Genomic DNA, 20,272 nt, shown 5'->3' on the forward strand with positions numbered 1-20,272 from the left:
GTCGTTTTCATTTTGAAAACATTGATTGAATTTCCCCCTAAAATGACGTCTTCAAAACAGTTTTTGGCCAATGCCTCGTTTATTTATTAAGCAAACTCAACTAATCTGGGCTCATTTTACGCAGAATATCACGCTGAATCCAAAAACATGAGAATTTTTAATTTTCGACAACAAATAACTAAGTTATGGCCGTTTGAATTTTTGGGTTGTCGCCAGAGGGCCAAATTTTTGAAGGTTTGAAACAATTCGTGCTCGATATCTCGGAAACTATTTCTGATATTGAGATGCGGTTTACGCCATCGTTTTTCTCGCGATTTTTTACATAACAAACAGTTCTTTGATTTTTCTACAGTCGAAATTTGCAAATTTTCGCAAAAATTTATGACTAAAACTATGCCAAACTTCTGATATCGATATCTCGCTTATTTTTTAGAGTAAACTTGAGTTATTATACATCACTGTGCGCAGAATTTTATGCAGATTCCAAATCTGGAATTTAAATTCAGATCCGGCAAGAATTAACCGAATTATGGCCGATCAAAGTTTCGGAAAGTTGATTTTCATTTTTTCTCATTTTTTCTAATTTTTAAAGTTAAATGTCTCGAAAACTATTTGAGATATTGAGATGCGGTTTGCGCCATTCTTTTTCTCGGCTTATTTTACGTTAGAAAATGTTATCAGAAGCCCAAAATTCGATAGTCGATTTTTCGCGAAAAAAAATTCCGATTCAATCGATGAAAATTTTCCTTTTTTTTTATTTTTGGCCATAACTTGTAAACGATTTGTCCGATCGATCTCAAATTTGGCCAGTAGATAGATTTCGAGCTCCTCTTTCGACTGGTGTATAATTCAAAGCTATTAAACGTCGTTTTCATTTTGAAAACATTGATTGAATTTCACCCTAAAATGACGTCTTCAAAACAGTTTTTGGCCAATGCCTCGTTTATTTATTAAGCAAACTCAACTAATCTGGGCTCATTTTACGCAGAGTGTCACGCTGAATCCAAAAACATGAGAATTTTTAATTTTAAACAACAAATAACTGAGTTGTGGCCGTTTGAATTTTTGGGTTGTCGCCAGAGGGCCAAATTTTTGAAGGTTTGAAACAAGTCGTGCTCGATATCTCGGAAACTATTTCAGATATTGAGATGCGGTTCTAACTCAGACTCTAAAAAAATTTGCAGAAATTTTAAGACCATAGATTTCCGAAACCATGACAGATATTAAGATGCAGTTTTCTCCATCGTTTTCTACGCTCTTCAACCGATAAGAATCATATAATACATATCCCGAATTTTAATCAGGTTTTTAAATCTAGTTGGGTCGCTATCTCGCTTATTTACGGAGCAATCTCAAATTTTTATAGCTCATTTTACGGACAAGTTCACGCAAATTTTAAAAAGTGGATATTTATACAATTTTTTATGATTTACGTAATGTAAACAGTTTTTTATCTCTGATTATACATATGGATGTAAATGCAACTAATTATCAGATTTACTACTGTTTTTGCTTCTTTTTATATTGCGTATTTAATGTTCCTTTCCTTTATTGTCTGTTTGAATTAAAAAGCGTTCAAATGCTTAGATACAGATTTATTTTTCTCACATAAATAATTACAGTATTGTTACATAATAGTCGGTATAATTACAAATGTTCCCAAAAATACTCAACGCATTTGAATCTTAATAATAGTAACATTATATTATTATAATACAGTACAATGATTAAGTAATGCTTATATCACCCAATGAACAATAAATTTTTAAAGTAAACGAGACATGTTGGATGTTGAGATATTCTACTCTATCTAAAAAGTTGGTACAGTCTCACCTCCATTATTCGAACCGACAAAGTAAAAAGTAATATGGACTGCTAGTTACATCTAACTAACACGAAATACACAGATATGCATGTTCTTCCATATTACTTTTCCTTCCCCGCTCCATTACCCGCCTCAACTTTACTGAGCGATCGGATCCTGCGAGTTCCTCTTCCCCCAAATTCCCTTCAAATTCGACCAGGCCGGTTCACGCTTACCCCAAGACCCTGAAAAAATTCACATCATCTCTTATTCAGACACAACCTGTTACTTTACCTCTAAAGTTGTCCCATCTGCTCCTTTTACCCCAACCGCCATGGAACTGCCCCCAATTTCTCTTCTCGTCATCGTTAGCTTCCAAGTCGTTCTCATACTCATCGTACTGCGGCTCAGTCCGATCTATCATAGCGACCAGTTGTCTGAGGGTGTCTTCGTCCTCTGGGGTGAAACGTTTGCCCCAACCACTATGTAGGTTAGACCAAGCGCGTTTGTCGGCTTGGTCGTTCCATGAAGGGATGCTGCGTTTGCGGCCCCAACCATCGTGGAGGTTGTTCCAAGCTCGTTTACCCCAAATATGCAGGTCTTTGTTCCAGTCCCGTTTCGACATGTCGTAGTCCATCTGAAAGTCAGATAAATTAATCTGTCGCCTCGAATTATTCATGAAAAATGGCTTTTAATTACAGTTGTTGTTTGTTTCGATAATTGTTCGAAGGGATGACGTCTGATTTCCATATTTTGATTGTTCGTTCCGAACTGTTAGCGACAGTCTTAACGAATTAAAATCACGCCACCAACTTCGGACGCTTAAGTTTCCGAATATATTTCTTTGAAATCTCGGTCGTCGAGCATTCGCGGCGAGGAAACCACTTGAATATCCATCAGATATGTATGAAGTAGGATTCTGTTTTTATTCCGCTTGTGTCAGCTTTAGATCTTATTATTCCAATATTCCCTTCAATACTCATCGCAAATTTTTTGAAGGACGCCCCGAAGCATAAACCCCGTTTGTTACGGAAATTTAGATAAAAACCGGCGAAATCATCCTTTTTTATGGCCGAATAAGAACTAGAACAAAGGACAACTCTTGAAAATTCCCTCATGCCGTGTCCCTCGTTATTAGCACTGTCAGCTTTGCCATTTCATATTTCTCCTCGCACGACTCGTAAGACCTTAAGCCGGCCCTCACCTGTGGATTGTCGTTGCTGGATTTCAGAGGCGTCTCGTCCGCGAGGGCGACACCGACCTGCAGCCAACAAACCAACAACACGGCCCCCAACATCTTGGCCGACGATGCTGCTGCTGCATCTCGCATTATTGCTGCTGCTAAAAAAAAAACAGAGATTAAGACGAAAGGCGATCAGTGTGAGTTTTTAAGGCTTAATTAAATTAATTCGGGATTTACATGTGCCACATCCCGGATTGGAGCATCGCATGATTGTCCCGTCGACGATTCATGCAAATGAATGCAGATTACGGATTTGTACACGTCATACACAGACTTAATTAGTCCGTTTGCTTAATATTCGCAAAATTGGTACCATTAAGACTCTAATTAAAACAAGAGAGGCGGAAAACTAAGCGCTGCCTCCCCGCCTTCTGTCATTAATACGATGAAACAAGGATGTATCGGAGGGAGCAATTGTACTCCTCCACTTGCTCAAGCCCAAAATCTGATATTTTTTCGCCCTTTTGTTCAAGCGGCGTAAAACAACGCGTTTTCTTCCCTCGTGAGTGCCATAAAACATATCTGTTGCAATTGGGGGGTCTGAAATACGGGTCTATATATTTGAAAATGGTTGCAACTCGAGAATTCAATGTCTTTGCGGCGCGTCTCATTTCCTGGCGGTGCGGATCTAATTTAGAGCGACTTTTATAACTAAGTACATATTTCACTTCCAACGACCTGGATTAGTGTTGATCCGGTTACGGATCCGGCAAAAAATTGAATTCCGGAGCAAATTTGAGGGAATTTAAATATTTATTGTTATTATCCGGTTACACTGGTTTGAGCGATTCGCCGCCGCCGCCGCGCCGGCTTCTTTAGTAAACCTTATTTTTGAATTAGAATTCGCATTTTCGTGTTTTGCGGATTCACTCCGGTGAATAATTCATACAATGTTGTTTTCTGTTTTTTTTTTCTGAGCAAGAGGAGTTGATGTCGATGCGGAAAATTGCTCGTATGTATCATTCGATTGTTGAAGAAACTACGATACAATTTTATAGTGCTTTAGTTAAAAGGAAGCTCTTAGTTGCAAAGATTTCCCTCTCGGCAGCAATTCCCTTTTATGATTGCATTCTTTCTCCACTCAAATCTATTTATGCCCTTTTTAAACAAAACAGAGTCATTTATTTTCCCTGTTTTGCTTTCAATGGAGAAAAGCCTCCAAAAATGTGTTATCTGTTGGAAAGCGCTGACTTGTTGTTTAAACCAAACAAGACGGCGTGTGTTTTTTAATTACAGTAGATATAATAAAATTTCGGGCAGCACTTTACGCGACAAAAATACGTTTTTGCAATGTGTAAAAGATATTATCAATTCAAAACGTGTAATTATAAAGTTTTTAATTAACGCGTCGTCGTGTGATTCAGGAATGCTAATAGTGTTGGGAAGTTTTGAATTCTATTAACCTGCAAATATGGTAAAAGTTAATTAATTATCGGGAGAAGAAGAGGAGAATGATTGAAAGATGTCGTTTAAGAGGTTGGAAGTCGTCATGGCGGCTGTAGGGGAGGTAAAACCAGTTTTTAAATCAAATGAACATTTACCTATTCTTAATTGAATCGTTCGAAAGAGGCACTTTTTGCCTATTAATTTAATTATCATTATGGGTATGAAAAAGTTGCTTGGGAGGATTGCCTAGAACAAGGTCTTTGTTGAAAGTAAACAAATAGTAAACATAATTATTATAAAAAAATACACGTGTCACATAAAATAATTCCTCTGAGTGTTTTTATTATGACAAGTTTTTTCTTATGTGGGCACTATAAACAAACAAATAAAACATGTTGTAAAGCGAACCTGAAGAGTGTTGATTAAACCTGAGGCTGCGCCGGATGAAATGTTCAGGTTTTATGATTTTTATCTGCCATTTATTTGTCTTGTTTGTATTGATTGCGTGTACAAAGACGATTTTATTAGCTTGTCTATTCCGTTGTGACCATCTATAATTCAGATCGTAAATGTTACAAAGGAATTAATCGATGTTTCACAAAGTCATAAAAACGGTGGATATGACGAGACAAAATAGGGTCCGACTTCTCTTATCTGCTCTATTTCAGCGTTTCCCGCATCATTTACCCCGAAATAACCGAATTTATTAATCATCCAAACGGTTCGATTTTATTGCCCCATTAACGACAGCGATTCGACGTGTCATCTGTGCCAACTTCATGAATATGTAACAATATAATCGTCGAAACGTCATGAAAAATTCTTCGTTCGGGTTCTATTCAAGCGTTTTATCTTCAACCGGATGAAAGGGATGATATCTCATCGAGAGTAATGACATTGTCGGCTGTTTTGAATCCTGCTGGGTTTTTCTCATATTCAAATTGAACCAACTTCAGCCCACACGTGCAAATTTCAATTAAAAATTCCGAAGTAGAAAGGACTCCCCGTGGCAAAATTAGCGGGGAGTAAAACAATAGAGTTCTCTCATTCCCATTTTGATGCCAAACATGAATATTTAGTCGAATTTCCATTTACACCGAGTTGAGATTCGAACGAAAGAAAGTAGAAAAACCGTCAAAATTGCTGCAGGAATTATACCTCATTTACATCCATCCAGTTGCACGTTTCGTTTAAATCGCGAGAATTACCATCCCACCTTTTTTACCCACTTCTCTCGACCTAATTACTTTGAGCAAATTGAAATTAGGAGAGATCTGTCGTACACCGAACCTGCACATAAATCTTATAAAACCGCTGGTAAATGACTCAACTGATCACTTTCAAGTGGATGAAAATGCATGGAAATTTGTTTTTCTTCTTTTTCCGCGGGGTTCCTTTTAATTACTATTCCCATACGATTGTAAATCCACAGTCGCAAATTAACAGCCGGGAAAAGTTGAGCTGCTATTTATTGTGCAATTGTAGACATCTGCTTTCGCTTTGGCCCGTTTCCACGCTGGCGCGCCCAAACCAACCGCGTTTTCATTAACACAATGAATTAAACGCCCGAATTAACAAGATTTGTTTCGATGGTTGAAAATTACCTGCGAACTTTCACCGATAAATTGTCTCGTTTTGAGGGATATAGCACTTTCATTAATTTTTTGAAAATGGTGGAGGCGCCCGAAGACCACTGAAATTACTACTAATTTCAATGAGAGAAACTGAGCTGAAAGCATTTTTCTTTAAATAAGCAGTCCTCCGGGGCTAATTTAATTAAAAAAGTTACAATTGTTATTTAATGTAATCTCTTGATAGTGTCTTAATTAAAACACAGTCTCTCCGAGACAAATTTAATTTTTGTCGTCCTCTCATTAATTCTTTGTTATTTCTCAAGCGGTTTGAATTCCCGCACGATAAAGTTGCCCGAAACCGTAAAAACTCTCTCGATGCCTCATTAATATCAACATCAGCCTCTTATTTACTTTGTTGAGATTTATCCGGGCTGCGAGCACTATTCCCGGATCTATTTCCGGCAATATTTGTATTTTCTTCCATCCGCCTCGTTTTTAATTTGTATTTTTTGCTGATTAATTATGACTGCACGAAGAGAAAAAATAAATTACTTTCGCGTCGGCTATTAATTAACGAGAAATCTTCAGGCGTGTTTATTTTTGTTTGATGCGGAACGGTTTTGGACCTTATTTAGACCGACGGTTTACAAATGGGAGAAATTACGTTCGGATTGTTTGTCGTAAATTTGCACGATTGTCGAACGATTATGCGTCTGTCATTCGCTTCCTTTAAAGGTAATTTCGGTTAATTGCTCGCTTGGTGATCCTGAAACGGAATAATTTACGATTATACATTTATAAACCAATTCTAGGATGTGATGAGACGGGATGTTTCGGTCGCCAGATTTGAAATGAAAATTCCGCAAAGATAGGAGTTGGCTGTTACAGCGAGTCCTGAATTTTCACCACGACTCTCATTAACTCTCAACTATCTTCATTATATTTTATTATCAACTAAAATCGTTGTGTCAAGCATTTTCTCCGTCTGCGTAAATCCGAAGGAAAACCCAAGCGCCAAGACTCAATTTTTGCTCCATTTGATTCGATTAAGCTGCAGAAGCTTTTTCAAACAGTTTTAATCTCAGGGGTCCCAAGTCTGAACAGTAATCTCTAAGCGAAAACGTCATCGACCAGTCCCAAAACGGGGACACTGAATTTATGCCTTGTATTAGTGCAAACTGGATAACACAGATGCAGTTGTCACCGTTGTGATTTACAACTTAATTTATATCAATCGAGTGAAAACACATTAGTACACCTGGTGGGTGCCCGGGGCACTTCATAAACAAATACCTACAAAGTGCTCTCAAGGATCAATTTTCTACACTTTTAGCTGTATTGTGTTTGAAATCTATTTTTCTTGTTGGTGTTATAATGGAATGTGTCTCCGCTTCTGAGGTCATAGACGCTCATGCTGTCACCGCCTGCTGATTGGACGGGCTTGATAACCCCGCGGGATTTGAGTTAGAAAATATTTCAGGAAACGGAAATAAAAAGATAAACTAATATTCCAAAGTTTATTATTTCGAGATTTCTTAAAAATTCATTTATTTTAATAAACCGTTTCATTGATTTGTGCAATAAAAAGTCGCGACCGCCTCCAGACTTCCAAAGAAGCTGACGTTGGAATATCGATTTGGTTAAACAATCGTCATTTACCTCTCCATCAGCCAAATTGAGCAAATCCGAATTCAACTTTATTTACTTTTTACTTTATTGCCGCATTCGTACAAAAGACGGGAAAACCCAAACAAATTGATGATAAAACCATTCACAGTCTCTCCGACTTGAGTCAATTCCCCAAAAGGTATCTCCCACAGAAAATCCTTTTGATAATCCACTGGATTTTTCAAGGAACTCTCCTGTAAACACTCAAATTAAAAGTGTTATGATCCCACCGATGATTCATGGACCCATCACTGATCATTATGGCTAATTATGTATGCTTTGCATGACGAAGGTCCATGGGTCTAAGTGATAACAGAACCTATATAATTGTATCCCCAACAGTATTCAAAATTCAGTATCATTCAGTATTCAGTATTCAGTATTCAGCATTCCATATTCCATATTCGATATTCAGTAGTCAGTAGTTAGTAGTTAGTCGATCACGAAGTTAGTCTGTAGAATTAAAGAATATATATATACCATCAAAAGTTTGTGTCAATCCTCTTCAAAATTCGACCGGCCCAAAAAGGAGATAAAAAGAACCATCACAAACTGGCGCAGTCGTTAAGGATTTCCAACCGGGAGCAGAAAAACTTGTGAAAAAGGGAAGATACGGTCAACTTTGTTGAAAATCCGCAACCTGATTTCAAGTCTACTGATCGAAAAAGAAAAGGAAGAAACAAACTTCTAGATCCGAGTCATCTTCACGGTAAGTGGAATTATTCTTTTGACCACGAATTTCTAACTTATCTATACGATGGTCGATACACGATCCAACCAAAACCAAAACCAAAATCAAAACCAAAACCAAAATCAAAATCAAAATCAAAACCAAAATCAAAATCAAAATCAAAATCAAAATCAAAATCAAAATGAAAGTTCTGTCCAAACCTTCAATCTATCTGATATAAGAGCAATCATTTCTGACGACTTTGATGGAAATCGAGAAAAACTCTATGATTTTGTTCAAGATTGTACACAAGCATGGTCATTATGCAATGATCAACAGAAGCAATTACTACTTCCTTACATTGAATCGAAACTAAAAGGTTCAGCTCGTGCTCAAACAAGAAACAGACGATTCAAAGACTTGCAAGAATTAAATCTCTATTTACTTCAATTATTCGGTGATCGTCGCGATTTATCTCAAATTTTAGAAGAACTAAATTCAATTAAACAAAATAAAAATGAGTCAGTCCAAAATTATTTTAATCGTATTGAAAATCTACAAACTATCGCCCTAAACACATCAGCTTTACAGGATGCAATCCAAAATCCAGGTAGAACAGCTATGATAATGGAAATTGCACTTCAACGATTTATTTTACATTCAAATGATGCTATTTCGAATTGTTTACGTAGATCAAAACCGCAAACACTAAATGATGCGTTACGCGAAGCATTATCAGAAGAAAAATATCTCTTAGCCCGAAATCCACATTGCAACGGTAACACTTCTACATTATTTTGTTCCTACTGTAAGAAAAAAGGTCATAAAACTCAAGAATGTCGAAACTCTTCTCGTGATCAATCTAAGTTCCATTATTCAAACTCACAAAGACAAACTAACTCTAATTCTAACTCTAATTCCCATAGTACGACTAACTCTAATCGCCAAAATCAAAATACAAATCAAAACTCAAAATTCTGCAACTATTGCAAACATAAAGGACATATGATTTCAGAATGTCGAAAACGACAATATAATAATAACAAAAATCAATCAAGTTCACACAATTTACCTTCCACATCATCTTCATCAAATTCGGTAAATTTAAACGCCAAAATGTCCGCAATCAGTGTCGCGTTGTTGGACATCCCACATTACTAAAAAGCGATACGCATTCAAGAAATCATAATTTCAAAAAATCAAATCAAATTCGTATGCAGAATATCGACAGAGAATTTTTAAATAAACAATCCTCTTATCATATTGATTTATCCAAGTCAAATCTTACATTTGTAAATCTTCCTCATTTCAACAATCAGAAACAAATAATCAATTTCAAATTTCTTGTTGACACTGGTGCAAATGTCTCTCTGATAAAAACCGATAAGTTGAAGACAACATCATTAAATTATAATCCTAACGATACCACCATGATAACTGGTATTGACTCTAATAATGCAATTTTAACTGCAGGCAGTGTTTCCTTAGAACCTCATTTCGAGAATCACGATTTAAAGATCAAATTCCAAATTGTCCAAGGTGATAACGCTATTCCTTACGATGGTATTATCGGTAACGATTTCCTAACCGAACAAGAAGCAGTAATTGATTTGAGTAATTCTGAATTAAAATTAAAATCTTTGCCATTCCCACTAAAACTGTATCCGCATTGTTCCAATTCGATCAACACTTCCGTACCAACAATTTTAAAACCGCGTTCTGAAACTGTTATTGAAGTCAATATAGTTAACGAAGGAAATTTAAATGTTGGACTCTCACCGGAAATTAAAGTTCACGATGGTGTTTTTTTGGCAAAAGCTATCCTATTTGTAAACAAAGACAAGAAAGCTTTAACAACAATAGTTAACACTACAGACAAATTTGTAAAAGTAAATCATATAAATTTACTTCTGGAAGAATTCAGTGAGGACCGAAGTAACATTTTTCTTAATACATCCGAGTCAAATATCACGAATCAAAAACAATACATTAAAACAAGATTGGAAACTCTTGATGCCAATCTTCGACTTGACCACTTAAACGACGAAGAAAAACAATCTGTAATTAAAATCTGTCACAACTATAACGATATTTTTCAACTACCAGGAGATCATTTAACGCACACAGATGCAATTCGTCATAAAATCATTACAACAAATTCAGAACCAATCAGTTCAAAAATCTATCGCTTTCCAAAAGTACATCAAGTAGAATTATCTAACCAAATTGATAAAATGCTCGATCAAAAGATTATAGAACCCTCAACTTCACCATTCAACGCACCACTATGGATCGTCCCCAAAAAGGTAGATAGCTCTGGTAAACCAAAGTGGCGCATTGTTGTGGATTATCGCAAATTAAATTCAGTTACAGTCGGTGATTCATTTCCAATTCCTAACATCGAAGAAATTTTGGATCAATTAGGTCATTCATGTTATTTTTCAACTCTTGATTTAGCTAATGGGTTTCATCAGATCAAAATGGATGAAAACGATGCTTATAAGACAGCATTCTCGACACACACTGGACATTATCAATTCACTCGTATGCCATTCGGTTTGAAAAATGCTCCATCAACATTCCAAAGAATGATGAATACAGTTTTAACCGGATTACAAGGCTCACAGTGTTTTGTGTACCTTGATGATATTGTCATTTATGCTTCATCAATTGAACAGCACGAACAAAAACTAAAGGCTATATTCAAGAGACTTCGCGAAAATAATTTAAAGCTTCAACCCGACAAATGCGAGTTCATGAAAAAAGAAATAACATATCTAGGACATGTTATATCTGCAGAAGGTGTGAAACCTGACCCTATGAAAATTCAAGCTGTTACTAAATTTCCCATTCCGACCAAAGTTCAAAATGTTAAACAATTTCTGGGCCTAGCAGGTTATTATCGGAAATTTATTAAAAATTTCGCAAAAATTGCTAAACCACTCACAAACCTTTTAAAGAAAAATCATCCATTTGAATGGAAAGAAGAACAACAAAAATCATTCGATCAATTGAAACAAATACTAACAACAGAACCCATACTTCAGTATCCAGACTTTGAGAAAACTTTCATCGTAACAACCGATAGTTCAAATTTTGCAATTGGTGCTATTTTATCCCAAGGCGAAATAGGCAAAGACTTAGCTATCTCTTATGCTTCACGCACATTGAATCAATCAGAAATCAACTATTCAACAACTGAAAAAGAACTTCTCGCTATTTTATTTGCTGTCAAGCGATATCGTCCGTACTTATATGGTCAAAAATTCAGAATAATCACAGACCACCGTCCTCTCCAATGGTTATTCAATTGTTCAGATCAATCATCTAGACTTTTAAGATGGAAATTAAAACTCAGTGAATTTGATTATGAAATTGTGTACAAGCCTGGTCGTCTAAACGCAAATGCTGACGCACTGTCACGAAATCCAGTTTTACCCATAACCACTGACGACAGACAGTATTCGAAATTTCTCGAATATCACTACAAAAACGACAAAACAATTGAATTTTCCTCAATAAAAGAAAATATCTTTAACGTAAGTCCTAATGTCTTATTTATAGCCAAAGATCTACATCCAGACAACAAAAATTACGAAATTCTAAATGAAAAATACGATCTAAATGTATTAAATGCAGATAATATTAATCTTCACGATGTTATTGTTTTACAAAACAACTAGACTCTATCACAAAACATTTCGATCTCTTAAACGAAATCATAGTAGAACTTACTAATGAGTACGATTCCCTCATAACGTCAATAATGTTTGCTAAACTAAACATCATATACCCAAAGGTAATCAATCCTCAAGACCTATGGTCAGAACTTTCAACTATAAAAATTAGTACAGATTTTATTTTTCCAGTCACTTTGAATGACTATAGTGATATCTACAAACTATATTCACTGTGTAAACTTAATGCAATTTATAACAACGAATTATTAATCTTTTCTCTCAAAATTCCATTAGTTGATCATAAAAATTATAATCTTTTTAAAGTCATCCCTCTACCTATTCAACATTACAACTCTAACATATATTCCTTTATAACGCCTTCCTATCCTTACTTGACTATCAGCATAGATAAAGACGAATTCGCTGGATTGAAAGATCTTTCCAACTGCCAACCACTGGAAGAAAGGATAACACTATGTTCTGATGTTATGACATACGCCACCACCTCAAATCCAAGTTGTGAAGTTACACCTAAAGTAGAACATTCGAATGAAGTACCAACAAATTGTCATCTCAACGTAATTAAAGCACAATTCGAAGTTTATCACAAAATTGGACCCAACGAATGGTTGTACATTGTTTCGAAGCCAACGAGCCTCACCATCAACTGCAAATTCGATAAACAGGACTCTACGGACAAAACCATAGAAAACGTCGGAATAATTCGATTAAGCACAGGTCGTGTAGGTCGCACTATGTCTTCATCCCTTAAACCAAGTTATAACCAAACCGTCATCGTTCATCACTACATCCCTAATTTCGACATAACGAGAAATGTCAAATACCCAGGGAAAATCAAGGAGTTAAGCAGAATGGAAACCAAACCCGTGATGTTCCGAACCGTCGATTTAGACCAACTCCATGATGCCAAACATCAACTCCAGATGTTTTCAGATGTACTACAGGACCAAATCAACAAACCTATCCTAAGAACTTACGTCGACCACTCCGTGATAATATTTTCGTCGCTCATTTTCGTAATCTTTGGTGCCATGATCACTTTCATCTACAGAAACAAATTGGTGCCGAAGTGTTCAAAACGCAAAAGTGAAGTGTCAAGTTTGCAGAATACCCAAACTGTGCAGCAGACTGTTCCACAAAATGAATTTTCGATTGAAATACCTCAACAAACTAGTAACGAAACTCATAATGTAAATTTCAGAAGCATTTATTAAGTAGTTCTCCCTTTTTTATATCTCCATGTTATCTTTATTGTTTTTTTTACTTTTTGATATATTTGTATTCACACATATATCAAAAAACTTAGGAGGGAGGAGTGTTATGATCCCACCGATGATTCATGGACCCATCACTGATCATTATGGCTAATTATGTATGCTTTGCATGACGAAGGTCCATGGGTCTAAGTGATAACAGAACCTATATAATTGTATCCCCAACAGTATTCAAAATTCAGTATCATTCAGTATTCAGTATTCAGTATTCAGCATTCCATATTCCATATTCGATATTCAGTAGTCAGTAGTTAGTAGTTAGTCGATCACGAAGTTAGTCTGTAGAATTAAAGAATATATATATACCATCAAAAGTTTGTGTCAATCCTCTTCAAAATTCGACCGGCCCAAAAAGGAGATAAAAAGAACCATCACAAAAGCACCTGTTGCTATATTCCGATAATCGAGTAAAGACCACTCCAAATCAAGTTAAGTCCAATTAAATGTCGGCTCTCGAAGGGGAAACGAACACTTATTTACAATCGAGTTGACTCAACACCAACTTTGGAATTTTTAACATAAACAAGACTTAATTGTACGGTCGCGAGGGATTACGATGTCGGAACAGCGCAGCAATTTTAGATTTGGATTATTTAAATAAATCCTAAGGATTTAACAGCAACATTATCGATTAGAAGTGGCCGAAGTGAAGGATTTTAAAAATTTGTGACGCAAACCGCTTGATAGAGACAATCAACTCTTAACCTTTCTACCGTCAATTACCAATTCACGATGTTAAAGGTTAGCAGTACACCGATCGAATTCGCTGTGGGAACTGGACATATGAAGCATGAATTTATAATAAAATCTGCGGGTATATTGACACACGTCAATATTCGCCCTAGTTATGCAAAGGACTCCGGCTCTTCAATTTTTGTAAAAGCTGGGGTTCCATGTGGCTTTGTTCATCGAGAAGCAGCATTTTAATCTCTCTTATAAACATGCGATGTCTTTTTAACAACGAATCTTCATCAAAACCCTCCACTAATAATGGAGTTATTAAGTAGAGTGAGTCATTAAAATCCTCCATTTGGAATTTTTGCAAAAGCTTCTTAAAACCGGACATTTGGCGTCAATTAAAAGTTAGAGTGGTCCCATTGAGGAAAAGATGTTTGTACAAAGCACCCCTAACTAAACAACTCATGCTGATGGAGTTTAGCAAGCAATTTGTCCGACACACGACGAGTCAATATTTTCTCTTTTATGTATCGGAATCAATTTGAATGATTGCCTCGTACACTAATATTTGACTGGGAAATTTTCCGGCGATCTAGAAAATGTGTTTTCTCCCGAGATTGTACAAATATGAGTTTAGTCATAATTGTTTTTTCTTTAAAATCCTCCCAAGGAACGCTCGATCAAAGCAATCAAATGTTTAAATATTAAGTCCGCAAGCAGCTTAATGGCTTGAAAAGTTTCTTAATACCGAAACCCTTAAACTTTCTGAAAAGCTCCGAATTTATGTGTGCGCTGCAAATGAGCTTGATAATTTAAACAAAGTGAAAAGCTCCCTAGTGAAAAATAAATAAACAATCAGTAAATGTGTTGGTGTAAGTCATCAAAGCACCTGGAAAACTCACAAAATCGCTGTAATTACGTGCGCCTATTCATCGTGAAATAATCGACATCAATATGATGAACAAATTAGAAATTCTCCAAAGCTTCTTTGAGCCTTTCATCAGCTCATGTTCATTACTGGAAAGCTCTACATGCGCAACTTGACATCGCCGTCTCTTAGGAAACTTCGAACTTTTTCTTTCGTTGTTCTTTCCGCACTAACGCAATCAACTTTGTTTATTATTCCAGCAATTTGAATTCTTGGTGAAGTTGTTCGTTTGAGTGCGATAGTTTTCAATGTACGCGATTTAAATTCCACCCATTTTCTCGAGTTCTCCCCGATTCAGTTCCTGTTGGCTAAAACTTATTAAAAGCTCTCCAGTTTGAATTATTTATGGCAGTTTTTACATTGCGTCGTGCATAATTTTTAAGAGGAGATTATTAGCCACAGATATGATGTTACAAGCGGCAGCTTCCCGCAAGAAAGAAATTTATCAACAGGGGAGGGGCGGCGCAAATTAGAGCGTAACTGCTTTAAAAGCTTTCTTACAAAATGTCTTGCTATTTATACTGAACGTTACACTTCTCATTGTTGCCAAAGGCGCGCGCTATCAAAGTTTACTGAAAACAACGCTACTTTATGAGAAGCTGAATTCTAAAGTTGGGACTAATGATACAGAGACGTCCATCAAAAGTTTTTATTCCATAAAACTGAATTTTTATTTAACAGTTACAACCAGATTTATTTTTTTGCACTGTCATTGTTGCAGATGTTCTCTCTCTGAAAGCCTGGGGAGCTCGCTTATCCCCCACAGTGCACCCCCATTTTCCAGGGTGCAATCAAAACAGAAAATATGTATCCTAGCTTAATGAACCTCCGAAGGTCAAGGATAATGGGGGGATATCAGGCTTCACTTTCCACTCCCACTGTTGCGTTTCTATTAAACGAATTTCTCAAAAGTTCGAAATTACGGCGACATTCAAGTTCGAATAAAGTTGGGACAATTCTGAAAAACTCCAAAAATTCGTTCTTTCACTAGTGATTTCATCAACGCTCTTCTTGTGATAAGAACGCGGTTTTTTCTGTCATTCGTTCAAACGAGCAAGTTTGTTCGTTGTGTCGGGAAATGTTTTTTTTTAATTTAGTTTAGCTTAATGGTGTTCGCATAAACGAGCGTGTTTCGATTCGAAGAATGGGAAAAATTTAATATATCAAAATGGAAGTTGAACTGTCGGTCAATAATCCCGAGCGGATTTTGTTTGTTTTGCACTAGCAATTACAACCGAAATTAAATTCCACATATTTTGCTTTATATTTCATTTCCTTATTAAATTCAACTTCACATTTCAGTTGCATTACGTAATTTTCCGGGCGATTTATCTCACTTGCGACTAAATGAAGAAAATCCCAAATTATAGCGTCAACTCGGGATTGTTGCTTTAGTAACAGACCAGCCGGCGCCATTATCCATATGGGAATAATTACAGATTAAGTCCCTCGATCTCTGTAAATAGTGTTCTCTAAGCTCTCAACACAAGAATCCAATTTGGTAAAGTCCGCTGTTAGCAACACCAAAAAAACCACTGACCCTCCACTAAATTGTCAGAAAATCTCAACCCTAATTAGAGTTCCTCTCGCGGCGATCTCATTCATATTAATTCCACACAGTTGAAAAAATGGAATTCGAGTCCGGAATATCAAAAAAGAGCGACAAATAAGCCACATCATGCTCTGCTTGGCCCGCATTAAAACGAAACGGGACAGCTTTCAGGATTAGCCGTGCCGTATTTTTCAGGAGCGCCAATTTTCACTTCACGCTTCACGCCCCTAGAGTTGACCACTTAACGTAATTACAAGACTTGAGTCGGAACTAAGTGAAAAACTTGCTGGCCTCTAATCTGTACATCAAACATGGCTAATAAACCAGAGAGGAAATTGAATGACAACGGAGAAAGAACAAGGGATGGTTCGTTTCATTTGAAGAATTATTATGGAACGAATAATTGGTGGTGTGAAATCTCTCTTTGTCCAGCAGGTGGAAGCGCGAAATTTAATAACAAACAGACAAAAACGTGAATTTGCGTGCGTGCAAATTTTTTGCTCCAAAATTCTGCTGTTTATTCCATTCAAGAAAAAATCTGTTAAATGTTGCGAAAGGCTTCAAAGGAGGCAGATAAACTCGAAATCGTGCCCGATCCATCGGATGAAGTTAATGGAAGAGATGGGAACAACGTGAATGGAAAAAGAAAGTTTTAATATCGTTAAAGATCCTCGAATTAGATAATTGCCGGCGTTTAAATAAAAACGATTCAGGTAGATGTCGGTGAAATTAAACCAATTTGCATTGATTCCGCGCGGATTGGGTTTGAGCTCGAGCCACTCAACGTTAATCCCGTAAAAGAGATAAAAATAGCAGATTTATTCAAGATCACGAAAATATTAGTCCTGCGGGTTTTTTATCAAACTCTGATTTATTGCGACAAGTTTAAGTAAATTTTTCCATTTTCAACAAGTGTATGAAAAACTGCTCGATATTAATGGATTTAATATTGGCAATAAATATTTAGGTATACGTGACGTTGTCTAAATTTATGTAAAAGCACGGAAATAAAGCGATTGTGGGTTATCAATTAAGCCGCAAAGTTGGTGGTACAAGATAAACAAGATCTTGCAATTATGCTGTTTATCGAAACATGCTGACCCCAAAACGGCTGTTGAGCCCAAATTAATGGAAAATCGATAGCGACTAATTTGCAGTAACAAAAGTGCAAGCAATAAAAAATCTTTCACTCCATGAAACTATTGCTTTGTAGACATACCACGGTAATTGAATAGGAAATTGCATTTGGGCGTTATCTCGCATTACAACCATGACATTTCGGGCATTTGGGCACAAACAATTTAGCCCGTTCTTTGCTCGTCCGTTCGTCAATTGTTGCTTCACACTTCACTTCATCATTAATTAAATTCAGCGTATTGTAAACGCGGGATTTTGGAATTTCTAGCTTTCGCTTTCTGCAGAGTTTGTACATCTAAATCACGTTTTTACGATAATTAAAATGTTGCTATTGGACTGACAGAGTTCGAATGAAAAGGGTTTATAATTGTCGTTTGAAAAAAACACGACCTCCATTACCACAACCCTGTTTTAATTATGCTAAAGCGATTCCACTGAAAATTCTCGATTACTTAATTGTACCAGTAATTGACTTCGGTTCATCAAAGAGAAAAACATGCCACGTCTCTTGATTCAATTAAAAATTGATTATTCGGGCTTTGGCGTATTTTTAGCATGGTCAAAATAGAAAACTTCAATAATACGATGATATCAAAAATATGGAGAGCTATCTGTGACAGTGTAAAGTTCAATTGATAAGCGGTGTCTGTTTGAAATGTTGCAAATGGTGGAGGCGCCGCACCGGTAAATTATATTAAATTTTCTGTTTGTTAGTATTTCAATTCATAAATGAGCAAAATCATCATGCGAATTAACTAATTTAAACAAAATTAACTTTGAGTAAACAGTTTGTGTTTGGCTAAAATAAAATCGAACACGGAAGTTTTGGGTTATTAAATTTATTACGCAATGATTGGATTTATAAATCTCTCACCTCAATTCAGTTTATTTTTGTGGACAAAAAACACTATAAATCAGAAATATTTGGTTCAATTATCCTCCCCCAAAACCGTCTCTTTATTAACGATTATTATTATCTCCCCGATAGTAAATATCAGTTTATTATAATAATTCCTTGTTGTAGAGATAAGTGGCCGTGTATAAAAATATTTGCACAATCTAACTATATTTTAATGAATATATGGCCCGTTAATATCCTCTTTATAAATTCAATTCGCCACATGTCAAATTCTAATCATGTTTGCGTGGAAGTAGATTACACCTTCCAACGAAGTGATAAAAAATCGCCTCAACAACCCTCCGCCTATAAAATAACACTTTGTCCAAGACTATGTCAAACTTGCCGACAGATTGTTGCACAAATACCTCGAATTCCCGTCAGCGATTTATTGATGGTTGATTTACGAGCTAAACATAGCAAGTCGGATCTATTTTAAGAAAAAACTTTCTATTCAACTTAGTTATGACGTACTTCCGGTTTTGTTTCCACGGGTAAGCTCATTACGAAGTCCAGAATTTAATTTGGAACAGACAAGTGTGGAGGTTATTACTTTAGTTTTTGTAAGGGATGTTGAGTTAGGGAAATTTTACGAAGAGCTGCTCTTATCACTATACAAACTACCCGCACGTTGAAGAGGGATACATAAAAAATTACGAGCGAGCAGTTGACCTACACGAATTACGAAAATTTTTGAGATGAGAGAAAACGTTTACTGTTCCGACAGTCTTGTTTTCTTTTATTTGGAAATTGTAATGGAAAGTGTAATCATCGTTCGAAGATATAATTACGAGATAAAAGTGTAATAATAGCCGAATTGACATAAGTTCGAATGACCTATGAGAGTGAAACGGAGTAATCAAATCTTTCCATTATTTATACGCAGAATTAGTAATATTATTTGCAAGAAAAATGTTTTTATGAGCGTTTTATTAAAAACAACAAATTAGATGATAAAAATCGGCTTACAATTTAACATTTGAGTTGTTTTTTTATTTTTCCATCAGTGGGATTCATCTAAATTTTTTCTTCAGTCATTTCTCTCTAACTTATTTTACTTCAAAATTTATATTCGGTGGAAATTCTTAGCTGTGCATTTATCCATCATCATCGTCAAATAAATCAATAGCTATGTAATTATTTAAATGTGGTTTAGTTTACGTTGTCGTAAAAGTTCAAACGATAGCCCGACTCTTAATGTCACTTATTTCATTACCAGATCAATAAAACGATATTGGAACTAAACAGAGCCTATCAATAATTAATTTTTCACCTCCCCATCAAAAATTAATTAATCAGAAAGTCCTACAAAATAAAACTAATTTACATATTACATTCAAAATCTAAAACTTTCAAACAATTCTCTTTATTTTTTTCGTCCCCAAAAGATTAACTCACCTAGGAAGAGTTTGGGAAGTCGGCGTACACCTGGACGCGTGCACCGTCCGAACCGTTGGAGAAGTTGTCTGGAGCGCGCTTACGGGGACGTTACTGGGGTGTCGACCGGCAGCACCCTATGTTAGGATTGCGACTGTGCGCGTCAGGTCCACGGTTTTATAGGAACGTCCCCGCCACGAAAGACGTCTTCGGGAGGGCGTTTGCTGATGATGATGGGATACATTGCGTGGGTGAGGTGCTGGTGCCCAAAGAAGACGGGCGCCGGTGGATGACACCCACACGATGGTTTTTGTGGGGACAAACGTGGAGATAATTGGGAAGAAGAGCAAATTATCTATTATCTAACTTTCCACGTAAGTAG

The 20,272-nt window shown here is 36.2% G+C and overlaps 1 protein-coding gene across 2 annotated transcripts; it reads right to left on the bottom strand.

The window, feature by feature from the left end:
- Window positions 1–1,578: 1,578 nt before the first annotated feature.
- On the bottom strand, window positions 1,579–20,064 carry Mip (Myoinhibiting peptide precursor). 2 transcript variants are annotated; one of them, XM_088043784.1, is made up of 4 exons: window positions 19,912–20,064; window positions 3,009–3,142; window positions 2,099–2,441; window positions 1,579–2,049 (listed from the first exon to the last, which is right to left on the bottom strand). In XM_088043784.1, exons 2-4 carry the CDS (start codon window positions 3,132–3,134, stop codon window positions 1,964–1,966), a joined length of 555 nt encoding a protein of 184 aa, XP_087899910.1. In that variant the 5' UTR covers window positions 3,135–3,142; window positions 19,912–20,064; the 3' UTR covers window positions 1,579–1,963. The 2 variants fall into 2 exon arrangements, with proteins under 2 accessions (XP_087899910.1, XP_087899909.1); XM_088043783.1 differs by having other exon boundaries at window positions 3,009–3,145.
- Between the last annotated feature and the right edge of the window lie 208 nt (window positions 20,065–20,272).

Source organism: Gnatocerus cornutus, chromosome 8 (assembly GCF_029298725.1).
Source record: "Gnatocerus cornutus isolate USDA-ARS CGAHR chromosome 8, icGnaCorn1.1, whole genome shotgun sequence".
NCBI lineage: Eukaryota > Metazoa > Arthropoda > Insecta > Coleoptera > Tenebrionidae > Gnatocerus > Gnatocerus cornutus.

Excerpts from the sequence above, each read along its gene's own strand:
- Mip (XM_088043784.1), bottom strand. The coding sequence starts at position 3,134 with ATGCGAGATGCAGCAGCAGCATCGTCGGCCAAGATGTTGGGGGCCGTG. Across the intron at positions 2,442-3,008 it reads CCAGCAACGACAATCCACAG|ATGGACTACGACATGTCGAA; the intron begins GTGAGGGCCGGC and ends TCTGACTTTCAG. Across the intron at positions 2,050-2,098 it reads CAGATGGGACAACTTTAGAG|GGTCTTGGGGTAAGCGTGAA; the intron begins GTAAAGTAACAG and ends GAATTTTTTCAG.